Raw genomic sequence first — 22,844 nt, 5'->3', positions numbered from 1 at the left:
CTTTAAAAGCACATATTAGTACCTTTTCGCTTTTGTACCTTAGAGTAGTGCCCCAGTGACAGCGCTGTACCTTTTTCTCTGGCCGTGTTTAAAGGCCAATAAAAGGTCCCGATTGCATGTTTAGCTCATCTAAAACGGGCCACTTTAAAGAGCCGTCTAGCTCTGCCGCATCATAATAGGTGTCATGGCAACTGAATCAGGCTGTCGCTATGGCAATCATCACAGGACTTCACAAGTAGGATGATGAAAGGAGAGAAACGATGGATAATATATGTGTGCACATTCACTCGTTTATAATTAAACCCGAAACCCAACAGTGGCATATAATGATAAACCAAACAACACTCAGTGTGTCTTATTGGCCAACACTCAAACCCTCACTCCTTGCACTAGTGGTTGAAGTTGCTCTCTTTCAGCCAGTGTCTCTGCAGGGCAGGTGAACACGAGCGGCCGAGGGTCGTTGTTCTACAGCATTAAAGCTTCACGTGCCTGAAGTGGATGTTTATGATGCATGTTGAGCAGCTGTGGAGGTTTGTCAGCACTGCTAAGCATTTAGCGGGAGAAAGGGAGGGGTGATCCCTTTGTGCCCGGGCCTCCTGTAGTCTCCTCCACTGGAATTAATTAGCCTCTTTCTGACAGAAGACACCCTTCCATCGCAGCCCGTGCCCTCAAACACACACACACATACACACACACACACACACATCAGGACAGACTGACCGACTGACTGACGGACGGACGGATTTTACAAGATCAGACTTGGAATGGCAATAAAAGAGGTAAGGACAAATAAAACAGTCATTGATTGGTTGCTGGAGATTCAGTTCAATTTGCGTCCAATTTGATGTGGAACCAGTTTGCGTAAAAGATCAGGTTTTAGGGTGAACTTATGATGAAATGCAATCTAAAAAAATTCGGTGATATCTATTGTGTCAGTTGATTTTAGTTCATTGTCTTTCCACTTTTAACTATGGAATAAATGTATGGTGACACTAAAAATACTTCTATTCATTGACTTGCTTGCATCGTCACAAAACATAAATTATATTACATTATATTATATTACATTTTATATGTAACTATATATATAATATATATAATTTTAAAATCACTACTCTAAAAAAGTTGCTGCCTTAAATTTTTAAGTACAATCAACTTGGATGTTTAAGTCATTTCAACTTAAATTACATTAAATGAGTTGAATCTTGTGTCACTTATAAAAAAGTTAAAGCAATGTAAAAACGTATGTTGTCAACTTATTGATCATATAATTTTTTACTATTTATAAATTTGAATTGATGACTTTTTTTCTTTATTCTTTTTTATTTCTTTATTTTCTTATTTTCAAACTTTTAGTTTGCTGTTTCTGTGCATAGACGTTTTAATCATGTAAATTACTGTCATCTTATTTTGTAAAAAAAATTAATAATAAATTATCTATTTAAAAAATGATTTACTGGTTACTGATTCATCACAGGTTTAACGTCAGTATTGCTTTATTTTCGCCGTTTGATTCACACCAGGAGCTGAGGAGCCGTCAGTTTTGGCAGGGGATTCTGGCAGAGCTTCTTGGTTCCCTGATCTTTGTATCTGCTGTGTTGGGCTCTTTAGTGCCGGGGCCGGACGGGGCCTCCCCGGGGCCCATCTACCCCGCACTGGCTGCCGGTATGGCAACTGTGGTTCTGGGATATTGCTTTGGTGAAATCAGTGGGGCTCAGGTAATTAACTGATTTATTTATTTATTTGTTAACTCAGCTGGAAAATCTGGTGGTGTTAACAATAGCAGGTCATATGATTCCCAGAAATCACAAAACCCTATAATAATACCCTATAATAATACCATAAAGTCGGCTTGAAGCAGAAGTTTCGATAGTCTTTTCTTCCCTATTGTGACATCTTAGTGAAACGGCTTCTGGAACAAGAACAAATGTAGGGCGGGACTTGCGTACGGCCGTCTGCCGGAAGCTAGTTATTTTAGTCAATAAAGTTTTAAATATGGATATTTTTCATACACGAATGCATCGCTTCACTTCAGAAGGCCTTTATTAACCCGCCACAGCCGCGTGGATCACTTTTATCATCAATAGATGCACTTTTATGGACTTCCAAAAAAACACCCATTCACTCCCATTATAAAGCTTGGAAGAGCCTGGACATTTTTTAATATAACTCTGATTGTATTCGTCTGAAAGAAGAACGTCATATACACCTAGGTTGGCTTCAGGGTGAGTAAATCATGGGGTAATTTTCATTTTTGGGTGAACTATCACTTTAAGACGCTTAATGTGGTTTAAGTAAGTGATATTGAAGCCCCAAATTTAGTACACAACTTATTAATAAAACATACCTTGTACAGACAAGCAGAAAACGCACAAGGTTTCACATTGATTGTTTCCTCGTTATAAAGAAAACGTTTATAGTAAAACATATCTGCAACATTTATCAAGTTCATGGATAATTGCATGCATGTGTTAATTATTTTGAGACTAAATTCATCCCATAGTAGGCTTTGGTAAAAGCAAGTAAAATAATCTGTGGGATGTGTGATTTAAGTGTAATAAGAGTGTCCTGTTGTTTTTAGGTCAATCCTGCAGTGACTGTGGCGCTCTTGGCCACACGTAAGGTGGATGTGTTCAGGGCGCTGGTGTATCTGGTGGCCCAGTGTTTGGGGGGGATCCTTGCCACGGGCCTCATGTACCTGTCGCTGCCCCTGAAGTCCACCGCACAGAACTACATCAACAAGGTGCAGAGGCTTTCACCAAATATAGGACATGTTCAGACCCACATACTGAACCTGTTGGTCCTAAAACAACATTCACATCCACCAGTCAGACTTTATTGTTAGGCTTTTATTTTTCAACCTGAAATCTCCCACTGATTTTAGGGCTTGTTAACTCTATCTAGCCTACCGTTTCATATTTGATACATAAGGCCTCTAGATGATCAACATGATCACAACTTCTTGTACACAAATTTCTATAACTTATGTTGTCTGGTTTATAGTTTATTCTTTGTTAGAAAGTAAAAGGCCTTTTAGTATAATTGTAAAAAGCCCCCTTCAGGTCGTGATACATGTATGTTTTACAGCTGTGAAATGTTATGACTGATATTAAGTAAACATAAGAATACATTTTATACTGTTATTAATATTTCAAGACGAACACTTACTGGAACGAAGCAACTTCGGTTTACTTGATGATTCAAACATCATTCTATAGAATACCAAATTTTTATCCATCAGGCTTTTGAGGAACGTTTATTTGTTCATCTCTCGATCATCATTGTATTGCATTTATACCTCCACAGTAAAAACTACAGAGCTTTGATCATAAAACTAAAATTATATATATATATATATATGCAGTTTATGTAAGTATCTTCTAATCTGTTAAAAAAGATCTCATTGATTTACATTACAAGCTATCAGAATTTCTCTCTTTTTTGTCCATATAAATATCAGCAACTGCAGCAAATTGAATATTTCTGTGAATTTTGGGCCTCTGAATAATATTAAGGTGTATTTTCATCCTCAAATATGAGCTTCATATTCCCACTTACCTTAGACCTTAGTCCTGCTCATGCTAGCATATAAGGCAACGAGAGCTCTCCAATGCGCACGATCAGACGCACGGTCCTCGGCTTCCACCCAACTGATGCCGAGTCGCTTCAAGTCATCTTTGAACGTGGACCTCCAGTTGGTCTTGGGTTGTCCACATCCAAGCTTGGCATCTAGAGGTTCCCAATACATGGCGCGCCTCGTAATCCGGTGCCGGTCCATTTGCAGAACATGGCCGGCCAATCGTAGTCTCTGTTTGGCGATGATGATGCTCAGTCTGTGCATTTTACTCCGTCGGAGGACTTCAACGTTGGTGATGTGGTCTAGATAGCTAATTCCAAGGATACGTCATAGACACCGCTGATGAAATACGTCAACCTTACGGGTGACGGCCACTGTGACCTTCCACGTCTCGCTGCCATAGGTGACAGTAGGCAGGACGATGGTTGCGTACAGACGCAGTTTGATGGTCAGGCTGATGGTACTCGATGTCCAGATGGGCCGCAGGCGGTAGAACACTGCCGATGCCTTGCCAATGCGACAGATCACATCCACCTTCGAGTCACCGTCATTTCTAATTAGGCTCCCAAGGGAAGTGAACTGGGTGACATCTTCCAGCTGCTGCTGCCCTAGATGGATCGGGATCATGCGGCCGGTGTTGGTAGCAAGTGGACCTGCATGACCTCTGTGTTCTTTCCGCTGATCTTCAACCCAACTTTGCCCAATTCCCTGTCCAAAGAGGAGGTCATACGTCCAAGGGATTTCCTCGTCTCCGCGAGCAGTGCACTATCGTCAGCAAAATCCAGGTCGGTCAGACGTGATTGGTCAGTCCATGGGATCCCAAAACCGGGTCCGTCCATCGCCTTTGCCATGACAAAGTTGACCACGATCAAGAAGAGGAATGGCGATAGAATGCATCCCTGCTGGACACCGGTCACGATATTAAAGAAGTCGGTGGTCCCAGTTTCGGTCTTGATCGCGCAACTGGAGTTCAAATAAAGGTTCTTGAAAAGGCGATGAATCATGGCTGGACGCCATACAGGTGAAGAATATGCCACAGCGAATCCCGATGGACACTATCAAAGGCCTTATTGAAATCGATAAAATTGATGGAAAGGGACCGCTTGAACTTGACGGACTGCTCAATGATATTACGGAGGGTGAATATCTGTTAACTGCATGACCGTCCTCCTCGAAATCCAGCCTGGTTGTCACCAGTGCATGACACTGCAAAGACTTTGCCAGGCACTAAGAGCAAAGTGCTGCCTCTCCAGTTCCCACAGTCAGATGGGTTCCCCTTCTTCGGCAGCTTAACAATGACGCCCTTTCGCCAATCATTAGGGACAGTCTCGAACTGCCGACAGCTGTTGCACAGCTCGACCAGCTTTTGGGCGATCACTGGCCCACTGTACTTCAAAAGCTCTGGGGATATCTCGTCCAGTCCAGCAGCTTTACTCCTCTTGAGTGCCGCATTGACCTCTGTAGTGGTGATATCGCCGATGTTGACCTCGAGTTCGGGCTGCCCTGGCTCACTGTCGAAATCGTAGGTGGATGTTGGTTCTGACTGGTTCAGGGTTTCTTGGAAGTGCTCGATCCAACTGGCGTCCTGCTCTTCTTTGCTTAGAAGTAGTTTCCCGTGTTTCTCCTTGATTGGGATGGTTGAGCTACTTCGAGCTCCAGTCAGCTCACGCACGATGTGATACAGGGTCTTGGTATCGTTCCGGCTTTCTGAGCTTCGATGCCTTTGATCTCCAGCAATTTCTTCTTATCGGCTCTGCAGCTCCTCTTAACCTCTCGGTCCAATTCAGCGTATCGCCGTGCTGCGATGTTCAGCTGATCTTCCGTGCGGGCCTGCTTGTGTCGCTTCTTCGCCTCCTTTTGCTCATCGATGATAGCCCATGTCCGGTCCTGAATGCACTGCTCCTTACGCCTCCCACTCCTTCGGCCAACAATTGCCTGCGCAGCCTCTGTGACTACTTGCTTGAAGCTGCCACACTGATCTTCGACATCGTCCAGATCCTGCAACGGCTGGAACCGGTTCTGAATGTGGAGGGTAACTACGACTTGGGGATCCTTGAATGGGCGTATGGGCTGCAGACGTTTCTGCGGCTTGAACTTCAACTGGAGGGTACCTCGCAGCAGGAAATGGTCAGATCCAACATCTGCTGCTCGGTACGCACACACATCTTGCAGTGCCGATCTCCATAGCCGGTTGATGCAGATGTAGTCGATCTCATTAGAGAAGCGACCTCCAGTTGCCCTCCAGGGGCCGTATTCACAAAGCATTTTATCTTACCACTAGGAGTACACCTAAATTGCACTAAAAGATTTTAGCTAGGAGTTTTCTCTTAAAAGTTATTCACAACGCCTTTCATACCTACTCTTAGTAAAGAAAAATGACAACTCCTAAACTAAGAGTGAGTCTTCGTTGCTATGGATGACGTCATTACTCATGCACGAGCTTGACTGAAGTGACCACCTTGATTGGCTGATGATTGTAACGCGGGAATGATTCCGAACACCTCCCCTACGATGATGAGTGACAGGTGACAGGTCTGAGAATGCGTGCGCTACACAAGTAGTGCGAAGGACGGAAGATGATGAATAACTGAATAAATAGCCTAAATGAATAAAGAGTAAGGCAAAACAAATAGCCTAGTAGCCTAATGAAACATATGGATTGATGCAATATCTTTGCAACATTATTGAATTAATCTGTCACTATATGCCTCTGCCTACGTTTGCAATGAGAAGAACATTTTAATTTGATTCACAATAAAACGTTACAATTAGTTTACATGCAATGAGTAGCCTAGTTTTGGTTGTTGTTGGTGGCGTTATTGCATCCCTAGTTATGCCTACAATGCAAAATTGTTCTCTCGCGATTGGAAGCTCCTGTAGCCGCCGCATACGCATTTCAAAACACCGCAACGTGAAATGCCACAAAAAGCGGTTTGTGAATAGGTCTTAGTGAGTTAGGAGTCCTCTCGACTTCTTTTAAGCTGTCCCAGGCTTAGGTGCTACTTTTAGGGCTAAAATGCTTCGTGAATTACTCTTAGTCAAAAAAATTAGGAGTCCTAAAGTTACGAGTGACACGCCCATTATTTTTAGGAGTTGCTCCTAAATTCGCCAGTTAGGAGCTACTTTTAGCCTTAAAATTCTTTGTGAATACGGCCCCAGGTCTTCTTGTGAATGGCCTTGTGTTGAAAGATGGTGTTGCCGATGAAGTGGTTGGGCCACATTAATGGCCACATTAAGGCTGCAAAAAAGACGGAATCACTCGCCGTTGTCATCGGTCTCGTCGGCGGATGAAAAGGGACTAACAGTCTACTCGAAGCCTCTGCGATCTCCTCCCAGCAAGGCATTTAAATCTCCAATTAGTAGCTTGAGATCATGGCTGGGGATGGTGTTGAAAGTGTCTTGCAGCTGCTCGAGGAAGGCGTCCTTCTCAACATTCGTTGCGGCTTCAGTGGGGGCGTACACTTGCACGATGGTGGTCTTAACGTGCGCCGAGTGGAATCGAGCGGTGATGATGCGGTCACTGACGGGCTTCCATCCAATCATGGCCGCAGCAGCCCGCTTGCCGAGGATAAGTCCAACGTTGCGCTCGTGTTTGTCTTTGTGACCCGTGTAGATAACCACCTTGCCGTCGCTGACCATGCGGTTACTACCGGTCCAACGCATCTCGCTGATGCCCAAGACGTCCAACTTGTAGATGTCGAACTCCTGCAATAGCTGGGTCAGTCGTCCAGACCGGAATAGGGTCCGTACATTCCAAGTGCCTATTCGGGTGATGTTTCTGGCGGAGAAGATTGAATTCTGCATCAGACTCTGGACACCGTTTCCGGTTTGATTCTTCATCGTCATCATAAAATCCGAGTTCCTGCGTTGGTCATTCTTACGGAATGTTTCTTCTCTCGTTGTTTCCGTAGCAATTAAGGGTTCTTACGGGGGACGGGTTGCTAGCCTGACGCCCCAACCCATTCGGGAAGCCAGTGCCACCGTTCGCCGAGTGCCAAGAGCCCTCGTTGCCCAGCCGACGCCACATGGAGGAGGTGGATGGACTTTGTTCGGCCCCCCCAACAATTTTTTTTTATTTTTCTATATGTTCAATTTAAAAAATGTAACAGATTTTTCTGACTATTGTTTCATAGCCGGTTTTACAGGGTTAATGGTTAGGGTAGGGAAGGAGTTACAACTGTGTTTGTTGGACAAGTATGTTGTTGCAGGACCAAATAGAATAGAAATTAAACAGTCTCTCAAATAACAACATGAGGAGCCCCATATAGTATGTTGACATGAACTTCTAATGTCCTTTCTAAAAGGGCACTTTAACAGATTCATACTACAGGCCTCCCTTACAAAACACAAGTATCAAGTTAATTTTATTAAGTATACCTAAAAACAAAGTACTAGAAGTATACTTTGTAAGCGTACTGTTTCAAAACAATTAAAATTGACCCACTTTTTAGTGTATAAAAGAATACTTTTAAGTATACTTTGAATGTAACAGTAGTAAACTTTGAGTATACAACTAGTTTACAACTACATTGTTTGTTTGTACTGCAACTATACTTCAAATGAACATATAGATATACTTATAGTTTACTGTTAAATACTTGTAGCACATTTCTTTAGTATATGAAAAATATAGAAAAATATACAATTGGAAATAAATCAATATTTTTAAACAATGTAAGTTTATAAGACAGTATGTAAAGTACACCAAAAAAGTTGCTGCCTTATTTTTATGTACAATCAACTTGGATGTTTAAGTCATTTTTTTCTGTCAGTATAGTACACTTACATTTAATTTTAAGTATATTTCTGAGAAGTACATAAAAAGTAGACTGAAAGTACATAATTTTTAGTTTAAAAGAAGTATACTAATCGCACACTTGTATAAACTTCTTTTTTGTAAGGGCTGTGTTTAGAAATGTGCTGTATAAAGATGTTTTGCACTTACTTTCTAGTCCATAGAAAATCAACATGACACTCAATGTTACAAAACAAATCTAAAAGTTCCATCTCATTTCCTTCTCATTCAGGTCCCAGTGGACATGAACGCAGGTCAAGCTCTCGTGATGGAGATGCTTGCCACGTTTGTCCTGGGATTCACCGTATTTTCTGTGGAAGATCAACGCAGGAGAGAAATAAACGAACCTGGAAACTTAGCCATTGGGTTTGCTGTAACCACTGCAATCTTTATTGCTGTAAGAAATTAATACTTTTATTCTGCAAGGATGCATTAAATTGATAAAAATTCACAGTAAAGACATTTATAAGGTTACAAATGCTTAAATGCTGTTCTTTTGAACTTTCTATTCATCACAGAATCCTGAATAAAAAGTATCACAGTTTCACACAAAAATACTGTTTTCAAAATTGAATGTTATTAGAATGATTTCTGAAGGATCATGTGACACTGAAGACTGGAGTAATGAAGCTGAAAATTCAGCTTTGATCACAGGAATAAATTACATTTTATATTCCAATAGAAAACACTTATTTCAAAATGAAATACTTTTTCACAATATTGCTGTTTTTACTGTATTTTTGATCAATTAAATGCAGCCTTGGTGAGCAGAAGAGACTTCTTTCAAAAGCATTAAAAATTACCGACCCCAAACTTTTGAACGGTAGTGTATGTACATCCCTTATGACTTAAACATAGTCAACTACCAGTCAAACTACATGAACCTTTTGAACCAACTGAATCTATTTGACAGCTATTTGTAATTATTATTTTTATGAATAATGATCCCATTGTGCTGTCCTCCCTCTGCATGTATTATTGTAAATACACATAATAATAATTATTTTTAAATGCATGTGTGTGGATTTCAGGGGAGGTTTTCTGGTGCCAGCTTGAATCCGGCTCGCTCCCTTGGTCCAGCTATAATACTTGGATATTGGGAACATCACTGGGTAAGTTAAACAGCTATTTCAAGCAGCTCTGTTGACTAGTTAGTACTAATGAATACAAACGGAAATGACACAGTTCCACAATTATCATCTAGAAACCATTTCCTACAAAAAAAGTTGTGGATTTATTTGCTTTTGGAGCAAGTAGGAAAGTAAAAGCAATATTTGTCTCCCACATACTTCTATAGACGTGTCCCCGGCTGTTGTTCACTTCTGCAGTCCAAAATCTCTGAAATTGCATTGCTAGAACACAGATAGGGAGATGAATATAGGTTATTTTATTTTTTTACCACTTTAAAAATAAAAAGGCGATTTATCTGCTTCCTCTTGTGTTCAGGTCTACTGGATCGGGCCAATATTAGGTGCAGTCCTGGCTGGACTATCCCACGAGTTTATTTTCGCCCCCAGTGCGTCCAGACAGAAGCTGGTGGCTTGTTTGACCTGTAAGGACATTGAGATTGTGGAGACGGCCAGCGTGTCTCGATCGTCCCTGTCCACCGTCACACAGAGCGCCATGAGAAACAAGCAAAGCAACAAACTGGAGCACAGCTAAGCTCAGATTCAACTGACCAGATTCAGATTCAGTTTTTTTATATTTCGTCAATGTCACAAACAACCAATCGCTGGGTGTTATTCGTGAAACATGACCAGAACAAATTTTGTGTCATTTCTTCATAACCATTCTTACCTAAATTGCACCACGCAAGTTACTGAGAACAGATTCAAGAATCATTTACACAGACGTTTGTCCTGCTCGTGTTTCACAAATGAGGACGATCAAGTGGAAAATGTTACCACATATTTCCTTAAAAACCTGTAAATATTGAATGAAAATATTTTCATAGAATATTCTATTGTGGATCAGAAGCTGTACTGCCTACTGTCTTAAGTAGTCTATGAAAAATGAAAACTGTTTGTACAAAACCCGCAGCTTGAACATGGATAGTTATAAAAGTGCCAAACATTTGCCTATGTGGCTTGAGCTTGCATTATTGCTTCAGTAATATTCAATATGGTAACACTTTATTTTTTAGCTCCCCAACAGACATTCTACTGACTATCTTTGCAATTGCATGTCAACTTATTCTACTAACCCTTTCAGTCTACTAATGCTCTAATGAGAGTTAGTTGACATGTAGTTGAGAAGTTACGTATAGTTAGTAGAATGACTAAAGTGGTCCATCAAAATAAAGTGTAGACCATAAATACTTTTTTTCTAAATCCACCGTTAACCAAATAACGACAGCATTTCAGTGTGAATTTAATTTTATCGCTATTATGTCAGCGTGTTTGTTGATATTGTGTCATTATATCTTTAGTGGCAATAAATCTAACTGTGTTCTCAAGATTTACTTTGTTTATCATTTGGAGCATAAGTTGACTTTCAGATTTATGAATAATGGGATTCTTAAACTCTTACTGTACTTGATATCAAACTGTAAATTATAAACTATAACTATAATACATTTCCTGGCATGACACAAAAAGCATTTGTTTTCTCGCATAGATTTGCTCTGCTACAAATTACTCTGATCCACATTTCAACTTGTACTTGTAGCATACTTTAATAAATGGTAATATTGTTTCTCTGTGTTCTTACAGAAAGCATGTTGAACATTTCCACATTATATACATTTACTCACACACACACACACACACACACACACACACACACACACACACACACACACACACACACACACACACACACACACACACACACACACACACACAGGTAGTGTGTTGTGTTCCACACTTGCACTTGAGTATACATGCATACATCATACATAGCAGCTATTAATAACACACACATGCACATAAACAATGAAGAACATCCACACAGTGCCAGCCAGCATTTTGTTTTGTTCAGCATGCATGTGTATGAGTGTGTGTGTGTAAGTGAGGGAGTAAAACAGATGAGATCAGCGATCCTAATTCACCATGAGCTCTTCTAACAGAGGGATTTTCCAGGGCTTTATCCGGCTACGAAGCCCCCCCGGCCCTCCAAAACCGATCTGCTCCTCACACAATACAAACCTCTGTATAATCACTTCTGCCCTGAACAAACCAGAACCACCAGCATCATTCAACCATATCTCCATAAACTGCACTGCACTGATGTTTTCAAAGAAAATTATTTTAATAAGTTTATCTATACCATTGTGTTTACAGCTGGTGGCATCACAAAAAGTCCTAATGGATTTTATATACACAGACAAACAGATGGATGGATAGAACAATGGACAGACAGACAGACAGACAGATGGATGGATGGATGGATGAATGATGGATCGATAGATAGATAGATAGATAGATAGATAGATAGATAGATAGATAGATAGATAGATAGATAGATAGATAGATAGATAGATAGATAGATAGATAGATAGAATGATGGATAGATAGATAGAACAATGAACAGATAGATAGATAGATAGATAGATAGATAGATAGATAGATAGATAGATAGATAGACAGACAGACAGACAGACAGACAGACAGAAAGATGGATGGATGGATGGACCAATAGATAGATAGATAGATAGATAGATAGATAGATAGATAGATAGATAGATAGATAGATAGATAGATAGATAGATAGATAGATAGATAGATAGATAGAGAGAGAGAGATAGAAAGAGATAGAATGATGGATAGATAGATAGAACAATGAACAGATAGATAGATGGATGGATAGATAGATAGATAGATAGATAGATAAATAGATAGATAGATAGATAGATAGATAGATAGATAGATAGATAGATAGATAGATAGATAGATAGATAGATGGAACAATGGGCAGACAGACAGATGGATGGATGGATGGATGGATGGATGGATGGATGGATGGATGGATGGATGGATGGATGGATGGATGGATGGATGGATGGATAGATAGATAGATAGATAGATAGATAGATAGATAGAGAGAGAGATAGAATGATGGATAGATAGATAGAACAATGAACAGATAGATAGATGGATGGATGGATAGATAGATAGATAGATAGATAGATAGATAGATAGATGGAACAATGGGCAGACAGACAGATGGATGGATGGATGGATGGATGGATGGATGGATGGATGGATGGATAGATAGATAGAAATATAGATGGATGGATAGATAGAAATGTAGATGGATGAATGGAACGATTGGTGGATGATGGATAGAAATATAGATGGATGGATGGAACGATCGGTGGATGGATAGATAGAAAGATAGATGGATGATAGATAGAACAATAGATAGATAGAAATATAGATGGATGGATGGATTGATGGATGGATGGATGGATGGATGGATAGAACAATGGACGGACAGGCAGACAGAGAGACAGATGGACGGACGGATAGATAGATAGATGGATGGATGGATGGATGGATGGATGGATGGATGGATGGATGGATGGATGGATGGATGGATGGATGGATGGATGGATAGATAGATAGATAGATAGATGGATAGATAGAACAATGGACAGACAGGCAAACAGAGAGATAGATGGACGGATAGATGGACAGATAGATGGATAGATGGATAGATATATAGATAGATGGATAGATCGATCTACAAGTGTTCTGGGAAAACAATGTTGCTCTTTTTCCGTGACCATCAAGATTAAGGTTTAAAGAGTTTGAGCGAGACTGGAGGTCCGGCGTGAGCGACAGATAAAGGGTGTTTTCACATGCTAGCTTCATGCTCTGAGGAACAATGTGTTTCCTGTGCTCAGGGGTTTCAGTGCACGTCTCTGAACACGGCTGGCTCATGTCTCTCCGCACAGGGCCTCTCTTGAGCCGCGCGGATGGAGGCACATTGTGCGTGTGCGGATGCGTGACATTATTACGACGATGTGCCTTGTGTGTGTGTGTGTGTGTGTGTGTTTTCTGCCTATGAGTTCAAGTCAGCACTAACTCGCCTGCAAAACCTGTGGCAATAAATTAAAGTTTTGATTAAAAAAATCCACAACCCTTTCCCGACGTTAGAGATCTTAGACATGTTATAAGCTTACATCATTTCATGATCTCAAAGTGTGCCTCACTAAAATCTTATTGGTGGATCAGCTTTGTACTTTAGAGCCCCACAGAGATACACATCCCCTTTACTTTGAGCCCCGATGTTCCTGTCTTAATCTCACTCTGATTGAGTTTAATGGAGAGCGCAGTGAGTGTAGGGTGCTTGATATGGGATGCCCCCTTTAGCTTCTGCCTCCCGGGGGGGATTATGTCGTCACGCCGGGCCCCGGGGCCATTATAAATGCCCCCATGGCCCCTTTGTGGTCCGTCAGACCAGCTCTACTTGGTGTGGGCAGGATATGCTCCGTAACCTCTTCTGTGTCGCTCAACTAGAATTAGCCCTGTAGATTTAGCCTTTAGCATCGATGTTCAGGTCTCTCTGACAAAACCCTCCAAATTTTCATCACGCACACACACACACAACCACACACACCTCATGTTTCTTTAGCAGTCTGGGTGTTGTGCAGGCGAAGAGAAACAACACCGGCGGAGGCGACCCGTGCACGGCTACATGTGTGACCGTTCACTCGCGGCTTCCCACACAGCCTTAGCTAACGGCTAGATCTATTAGGTGGACGCTCATCACTATTTTTGCCATCATTTCCCTTTTTCATTTATTTATTTCCGGCAGCTTCAGCTCAACTAGCTAAAAAGTCACACAGGATTTAACTTTTTGTTTACTTGTTAACGAGGACAATTCCATTTTTTTTTTTTTTTTAAGACACTTCCAAAGCCAGTTTTGCTAATTCAAAAAAAGCTTGGGGTTTTGGTTGTAGTTGGATCTCTTCAGTCACGATGTGGGAGTTCCGCTCTATGATGTTCTGGCGGGCGGTGTTCGCCGAGTTTTTCGGCACCATGTTCTTCGTGTTCTTCGGGATGGGCGCAGCGCTGCGCTGGACCTCGGGGCCGTACCACGTCTTCCACACTGCCCTCTGCTTCGGTTTCGCTGCCGCCACACTCATCCAATCCATCGGACACATCAGCGGAGGACACATCAATCCGGCCGTCACCTTCGCCTACTTAGTGGGCTCTCAGATGTCCCTGTTCAGAGCTTTCTTCTACATTTGTGCCCAGTGCCTGGGGGCCATGGCAGGGGCCGGGGCCCTCTACGGAGTCACACCCAACAACATGAGAGGCACACTGGCACTGAACACGGTAAGAGGGACTCCAAGAACAAGAATTATAGTGGATTTATTTTTATTTTAGTCTTGATAAAAAAATCTGAATTTTTATTTTTGTATTTATTATATAATTTTTTATAAATGCACATTTTTATGTTTTTTTTTTTTTTACAAGAGTCTAAAAGAGCATTTTTAAAATGCTACTTACTGTGTATAGCACATACTAACAGGCCCTTACAGAAAGAGGTATCTATGTTGTGGTCTTTTAAACCTTCATCCATATTTTTCCGTGTACCTGTTTATGTGTGTACAGCTGCAGCCCGGGATCAGTCTGGGAATGGGAACCACAGTGGAGGTGTTTCTCACCATGCAGTTGGTGATCTGCGTCTTCGCCGTCACAGACGAGAGACGGAACGGGCGTCTGGGATCTGCCGCTCTGTCCATTGGCTTCTCTGTTACCATGGGCCACCTGATGGGGGTGAGCAAGACTGTATTAGAATAAACTCTTTTTTTAAGTTTGAGTTTTACTGTGCAGTACACTGAAAATGTCCCATGTTATTTGTGTTTGAATCAGATGTACTACACTGGCGCTGGTATGAACCCAGCCAGGTCTTTCGGTCCTGCTGTTCTCATGAGGAATTTCATCAACCACTGGGTAAGAAAGAAAACCACGACCCATAAAATACTGAAACTGCCCCGTAATACAGGTCACGAAAATACTTAGTGACCTTATTTTTCTATTTAGACAAACAGACAGACAGATACATAGACAGATAGATAATTAGAAATATATAAATAGATAGATAGATAGATAGATAGATAGATAGATAGATAGACAGACAGACAGACAGACAGATAGACAGATAGATAGATAGATAGATAGATAGACAGACAGACAGACAGACAGACAGACAGACAGACAGACAGACAGACAGATAGATAGATAGATAGATAGATAGATAGATAGATAGATAGATAGATAGATAGATAGACAGATAGACAGATAGATAGATAGATAGATAGATAGACAGAAAGATAGATAGATAGATAGATAGACAGACAGACAGATAGATAGATAGATAGATAGACAGACAGACAGACAGAAAGATAGATAGATAGACAGACAGACAGATAGATAGATAGATAGACAGACAGACAGACAGACAGACAGATAGATAGATAGATAGATAGACAGACAGACAGACAGACAGACAGATAGATAGATAGATAGATAGACAGACAGACAGACAGACAGACAGACAGACAGACAGACAGACAGACAGACAGACAGACAGACAGATAGATAGATAGATAGATAGATAGATAGATAGACAGATAGATAGATAAACAGAAAGATGGATGGATAGAAAGACAGACATACATTCATACATACCGACAGACAGATAGATTGATAGATAGAATGATAGAACTATAGATAGATAGACAAGATCATTTAGTGACCTCCTCCTTCCTCTTGTCTTCTGTCAGGTGTACTGGGTGGGGCCCATGATTGGCGGTGCTATGGGGGCCATCCTGTACGACTACATGCTGTTCCCCCGCATGAGGGGCCTCTCTGAGCGGCTAGCCACTCTCAAGGGCAGCCGGCCCCCAGAGGCCGAGAACCAGCCGGACGGTCGCGGGGAGCCCATCGAGCTCAAGACACAAACCCTATAAACCTGCTGAAAACCTGGGGACCGAAGTCTGGCTCTACCTCACTGGACCATCTCACCGCCCCGAGCAACAGCCAACACACCTGTTAAAACCATATCGAAATAAAAACCCACACAGAGGGGCGCATATCTACACTAAAGTAGAGTCCTCTGTGTAATATTATAGGTGTGTTGCTAGTATCAGTGCAGGGCAGAGGGCGGAGCTGAGGCAGGGGTTCAGGTGGATGTGGGCGGGGCTTATGGTGTGGGAGGGGCTAGAGCAGTTTATTTAGACATGCTTTTCACTTTTCATCTGACTTCACTTTTCACAATTCATTTTCCATTTTGTTTTCTACAACACCAATCATTTTGGATGTATGCAACTTAACCAGGGTTTCACAATATTTTCCAAAAGGTTTTTATTTTTTTTATTTCCGTGAGAGTTCATGTGGGTGTGCAAGTGAGTGCAACTGTGTGGGTATTTTTGTGTGTGTGTGAGTGTGAGGCAGAACATGCACAGGTATGTAGGCTACATGTGTTTAGCTTGTGCATGACCAAGTGTTTGTGTGTCTGTCAACTGAGCATTTATTTTGGGTTTTTATCATTACAGCTCGCTCATGTCTGTACCATGCTCATGTTTTTTTTTCTTTTCTTATTTTTACGGGACTCTATGACACCCCAAACTGTATTGTTTGCAATGATATTCCATTCTTTTTAACTTTCACACAAACCACCCGTGGACTGAGCTTTTTTTAATGACACCAGTCCTTGCCACCAGTCTTTGCAATTAATTCAAGTTTACAGTGTCTGTTGCCTTTCATTAAATCTTGTTTGAGGATAACATCCATGACTGGGTAAAAAAAAAAAAAAAGCAATATGAATCATATTTGAATGCAAATAAATACATGAAAAAGAAAAGGGTCTTTGTATATATCACATGCACACATGCAGTGGTTTGCTCATTAATTATGCATGTATGATTATTAACACTAGATGGCGCTGTACAACAGTTTTTTTAATGATCTAACCCTAGCTCCAAATATTCAGCTGCGATTAGAGATTTATGGTGGTGGGGTTTAATGAGACATAATGACATTTAGAAAAATGGCCAGTATTTGTATTTGCTTTCAGTAGACAAAATTTAATGAAGTGGTAGGAGAGTTATGACTAAGGACACAACACACTCGGTCCCACTCAGTTAATATAGTTACTGAACCTGAAAAATAGCATCAAGGGAAATGATGGCGAATAACGCTTTTGAAATTGATCAGAAAAATGTATGACTATCTTGCACAACAATTTGTTGTCCAATTAATAGGCCTGAATGTCCCTCCCTTATGCTTGCCATCGACTAAAAGTTTATCAAGTGAAAGAAATTACATTATGTCCAAGGTTTAATATTGTAGGCTATAGTAAACAATTATTTATCAAGTGAAAGAAATTACATTATGTCCAATTTGTTTAATATTATAAAGTAAACAATTATATACATGTTTAAATTAATGTTGTTTGTGTGTGTATAGCCTAGTATAACCACTTAATTTTTTTTTACAGAGGGCGCGGCCATTTGTAAATATAACTGGTTTCCGGTGTTGTCAGCTTCCAGTTATTTTTAGTTGTACAAAACATCATGTAATTCTGTTTGATATTGCAAACTGGTATTTCTTGCCATATTATTTGAATGTATTGTCGTTATAACCCCAATGATTTGTAGCGCAAAATTAATTAACCAGAAATCTCGCAAATTCACAGAAAACAGCTTAGGGCAAGGTCACACTGCTGGACTGTAAGATTACCTGAATTGCTTTGGTGCTCTGCTCACTCTACACAACAAGGTTTCTTATCATAGCAGCGGACATACAACACAACGCTGACGAGGTGCACAAACTAAAAGACATTTGGGGTGCTTCTCATTTCGTATTTACGCACCCTCGTTTCCTTTACAGGTGTGTTTCCTCGCTCATGACTCCTCGAAGTGCAAACATTTACAGTCGCTGACCTGGTGTCATACTTAAAGGGATGGTTCACCCAAAAATAAAATTCTGTCATACATTTTCTCACCCTCAAGTTGTTCCAAACCTGTATGAGTTTCTTTCTTATGCTGAACACAAAGATATTTTAAAGAATGCCGGTGCTGTGCCGAATTTCGACCCCCTGCCAAATTATTACCCCCCTTGTTGAAGTCAGTACCTGATTACCTAATCCTAACCCCACCCCTAATCCTAACCCCTCCCCCACAACTAAACCTAAACCTACCAATTCTAGGGGGGTAATAATTAGGCGGGTTCGAAATTCGGCACAACACCGGTAACCAAACAGTTGATGGACCCCATTGACTTTTTTTCTCCATTCTATGTGGTTCATCAAATGTCCTTTATGCATCAAAATATCTTGTTTTGTGTTCCATTGAATTAATAAATTATTTTGTATTCTTGGACATCTGTCTGCAACAGTAAAATCCAGCCAAAAGTCATGTATTGTGAAGTTGTCTTAACTTCTACGTTGCAAAATAAGGATTAACTGATAGTTGATGGAGACCCGATTTCTCACGACATCTCAATCAGCTGCTTCAGGGCTGTGTTTAAATCCACAGACATACACTTGCAAACTTCCCTAAGCACTTCCCCTCGGGGGAATCTCCGCCGCCATTTTGAAGTGTGTTCAACTTCGTCTAATGTGGGTGGAAGTTTATTTGGACAGACTCTCAACCCCTCGATTTTGACAGAGATTGAGGCTGCGTTCCAGTCCAAAATTGACATACCCTTCACTCGCTAACTTCCCTCCGTCTCGTTCACTCGGATGTACGTCATTGCTTACGTTGCACGAGTGCACACTACTGCCGGAAACTGCAATGGGCTGAATTGGAACGTCCTAAGCCCTTGATCACTTGGAATGGGGAGCTATGGAGTTGATTTATTATTTAAAAAAAATTTTTCCTTTAAGAATTTAATGCAGCATCCAAATGTTTATAGGTGCGTTTGGGTTGTTTTAAATAAAAAAAAAATATATAATTAATATCATAGAGTTGTCTGTTGTGGTGGTGATTAGACAAGATATGTGGTGACGTCACAATCGTACTGCATTGTGGGACGTATAGGTGCCTGAAGTGTACATTTGAAGTAGACTCGCTCCCTCTGTCAAAATCGAGGGAGCGAGGGTCTGTCCATATAAACTTCCCTCATTCACTTCACGAAGCGCACTTCAAAATGGCGGCAGGGATTCCCCCAAGGGGAAGTGCTTAGGGTAGTTCGCAAGTGCGTGTTTAAAAGTGGACTGGAACGCCTTAGTCCAAAACTGTCATACACTTCACTCACTAACTTCCCTTCGTCTCGCTCGCATGTACGTCATTGCTTACTTTGTATGAGTGCCCACTACTGGCGGAACCTTAGCAATAGGCTGAATTGGAACATGCTAAGCCCTTGGTCACAATCCACAATGGGGTTGATTTATTATTTATTTTTTCCCCTTACGAAATTGTTTAATGTAGCATTCAATATATAGGTGTGTTTGAGTTGTTTAATTCAAATTTTTTTAAATAATTAATATATTATAGGGTTGTTTGTGGTGGGATAAATTAAACGCAATATGCTTTGACGTCACAATCGTGTTGCATTGTGGTATATGGAGCTGCCTGAAGTGTACATATGAAGTAGACTCTTCGACTCTCAGAGACTCTTGACAAAATTGAGGGAGCGAGGGTCTGTCCATATAAACTTCCTTTGTCCACTTCACAAAGTGCAACACACTTCAAAATGGCGGCAGGGATTCCCCCGAGGGGAAGTGCTTAGGGAAGTTCACAAGTGCATGTCTAAAAGTGGACTGGAAAGCAGCTACTCAATATACACTTTAGGCAGATTCATAGACCACAATGCAACACGATTATGATGTCACAGCAGATCACAACTTTATTGGAAAATTATATTGGAGTTAATTAGACATTTAATCTTAAAGTACTTGTACCTTAAGCTGACTGTTATAGTTTATTGTATTGTTATAATTTTCATTTGTGTAATTTTTTAAATATTTTCTCCAACTGCCCAAGCATAGGCCTACATACAGGCCTATAGAATGGTGTGTAAAACAAAATTCATAAGGAAAAAAAACTGTAGACTATAAATCAGCTTCATTGTTGATTCCAGTGATCAAGGGCTCCATTTAACCATTGCAAGGGTTCTGCCAGAAGTGGGCACTCGTGCAACGTAAGCAATGACGCACATCTGAGTGAACGAGGAAAGTTAGCGAGGGAAGTGTCACGTGTTGAGTGTGTTTTTGATTCATGTTTGTATTTCTGTTCTAGTGTTTTGCTGTCAGTGTGTTAATTAGCTCAGTCTTCCTCCATCCCCTGCCTGTTTGTATCCATGGTTACTGATAGAGTTAATTCTGTTTAGGTGTGCGTGTGTCTACTTAATTTACCCTCTATTGTTTGCTGTGTATTTAAGCCCTGTGTTTAGTCCTGTTCAGTTGTCTGTCGTCATTGCTATTCAATGGTTGTTCTGTTCACGTTTTGGTATTTCTGAGAAACCTGAGTATTTCTGTTAGTTTGATTTTGTTTTCAATAAAGACTGCTGCACTTAGATCCAGTTTCATCTCTGCTGCAACCAGCCCATGACAGAACGACAGACCATTTACAGATAGATTACAGCATTGCCAAATCCAGTGGTCACAATGCTTCCAGTGAATGATCTTCCCCGAGTCCGTTCCTGAGTGTGAAATTCCCGAGTCTGTTCCAGTGAGAGAAATTCCAGATTCCGTTCCAGTTTGTATCCATGGTTACTGATATAGTTAGTTCTGTTCAGGGGCCGTTTCAATGAGGAGGTTTAAACATCTTAGAGTTAAAACTTGAACTCTGAGTTGATTAAGCCCAATTTATACTTCTGCGTCGGTTTTCATTTATATGTCAGACTCTACGTAAGTATAATTCTTAATCACTGTTATATTATCAGGTGAAAATTGACAGAACGGTAAGTTATTGAACTAATACTCATCCCACGGTCAAAAAAATAAATAAGAACGTGGCAGCAACCTAAATTAACTATAAAAATCAGTTAAATCTTTAAGCATAAAAGGTTAATGGCTGTACGCTACATGACTTAACAAACATCTGACATATTAAATAAATATCAATCAGTGTGCAGTAGCTTCTTCCACATAGTCTAATGCTCTTTTCACATAATTAAATGTTCTCTAATCCAACCTGTTCCATTTATTAATTAGGGTAAATAAATTAACATTTGACTTCTACTCCGCCAACAGCAAGAAGGCAGAGGCTCGCAAAATGGGGGGATGAAGAGGAGACGGCCACAATACCAATTATTGGAAGAATATTAAAAACCAACTGCAAAATAATAACTGTTGCTTTTTTATTGTAGGAAATAAAGATGACCAAATAAATTGTGAATAATTTGTGTTTATTTGACAGCTGTGATGGTGGTTACAGCATCTCTACCCGTCCATCTGGCATCCTTCCATTCCATTCAGTAATCCGCTTCATTTTCAGAAGAAGCGATGATGGGAATATGTGTGTCATCAGTGCATCCAACCACAAAGGAACTCCTAATTATTAGGTTACTTCCAGAGGTTGCAGCAAGATGGTGTCAAGTAAATGTCATTTATCAGATTATCCTCATTTAAACTGATTTCTCCACCACTGACCTGCAATCTGAATCTCCTCTTTGATGGCTCTCACGGGTTTGTGCCCAGGAAACAACACAAAAATTCTCAGAAGGAGCGTGAGAGCGAGGCACACTTTCTCTGCGTACAGCGGCCTTACTAATGTGCTCTGCATCCCCACCCCGTGCAATCAATGAATGTTCTGCACTGCAAAAGTGCTTACTTTAGCATTTTTGTCTTGTTGTTTCCTGTCAAAATATCTTAAGATTCTTAAATCAAGATGAATTTTCTACATAAGAAAAATCAGTCTTTCCTGGGGAAAAAATAATTTAAGTGCATTTTTCTTATTTTGCTAATTATCTGCCAATGGGGTAAGATAAATACCCCAGATAAATAAACTTGTTTCCGTTTGCATTAAGATTATTTTTGTAGCGTGAATGAATAAATTAAGTATTTAAACACCGTTTATGGTTTAAAAAGTCGGAGGACGAGGAGACTTAAAGAAACTCTGGGTTTACATAAGAAAACCTGCTCCTGACCAGGTTAGGTTCACAGAGTAAGTTACCATGGTAACTGGGTTACCTCTCTTTCAGAAACGGGCTTGACTTACCCTGCTTTCTCTGAAAAGCATACCTCCCATTCTGAAACAGAGTTTCCCTCATTTCAGGGTCAACATACTCTGAGTTTTCACAAATTGTCTATCGCCGTTGCTATTTACTGATTCATGTTTTGGTATTTCAGAGAAACCTGACTGTTTCTGTTAGTTTGATTTTGTTTTCAATAAAGACTGCTGCATTTAGATCCAGTTTCATCTCTGCTGCAACCAGCCTGTGACAGTAGGGTAGGAAATTTCTTTTCTTTTCTACTGGTTGAATCTCTCTTCACATCCTGATAGCAATCAATGATAAAAGTGGTCTAAATATTAAAGCATGTACAAATATCTTCTGTGGAAGTTTCAGAATC

General features: G+C 40.6%; 2 protein-coding genes across 2 annotated transcripts; both read left to right on the top strand.

The window, feature by feature from the left end:
- Positions 1–500: 500 nt before the first annotated feature.
- LOC307145896 (aquaporin-4) lies at positions 501–10,187 on the top strand. The gene is made up of 6 exons (XM_079849533.1): positions 501–779; positions 1,524–1,718; positions 2,582–2,743; positions 8,605–8,769; positions 9,404–9,484; positions 9,819–10,187. The coding sequence occupies exons 1-6, from the start codon at positions 765–767 to the stop codon at positions 10,032–10,034; spliced, it is 834 nt and encodes a 277-aa protein (XP_079705659.1). The 5' UTR covers positions 501–764; the 3' UTR covers positions 10,035–10,187.
- A 4,052-nt stretch (positions 10,188–14,239) lies between these two features.
- On the top strand, positions 14,240–16,323 carry mipb (major intrinsic protein of lens fiber b). Its single transcript, XM_079849408.1, has 4 exons — positions 14,240–14,656; positions 14,936–15,100; positions 15,197–15,277; positions 16,111–16,323. The coding sequence occupies exons 1-4, from the start codon at positions 14,297–14,299 to the stop codon at positions 16,294–16,296; spliced, it is 792 nt and encodes a 263-aa protein (XP_079705534.1). The 5' UTR covers positions 14,240–14,296; the 3' UTR covers positions 16,297–16,323.
- The last annotated feature ends 6,521 nt before the right edge of the window (positions 16,324–22,844 follow it).

Source organism: Squalius cephalus (assembly GCF_949319135.1).
Source record: "Squalius cephalus genome assembly, chromosome: 18".
Taxonomy (NCBI): domain Eukaryota; kingdom Metazoa; phylum Chordata; class Actinopteri; order Cypriniformes; family Leuciscidae; genus Squalius; species Squalius cephalus.
This window is presented reverse-complemented; position numbering and strand designations above follow the sequence as displayed.

Excerpts from the sequence above, each read along its gene's own strand:
- LOC307145896 (XM_079849533.1), top strand. Across the intron at positions 1,719-2,581 it reads GTGAAATCAGTGGGGCTCAG|GTCAATCCTGCAGTGACTGT; the intron begins GTAATTAACTGA and ends TGTTGTTTTTAG. Across the intron at positions 8,770-9,403 it reads CCACTGCAATCTTTATTGCT|GGGAGGTTTTCTGGTGCCAG; the intron begins GTAAGAAATTAA and ends TGTGGATTTCAG.
- mipb (XM_079849408.1), top strand. The coding sequence starts at position 14,297 with ATGTGGGAGTTCCGCTCTATGATGTTCTGGCGGGCGGTGTTCGCCGAG. Across the intron at positions 14,657-14,935 it reads GCACACTGGCACTGAACACG|CTGCAGCCCGGGATCAGTCT; the intron begins GTAAGAGGGACT and ends ATGTGTGTACAG. Across the intron at positions 15,101-15,196 it reads CCATGGGCCACCTGATGGGG|ATGTACTACACTGGCGCTGG; the intron begins GTGAGCAAGACT and ends TGTTTGAATCAG.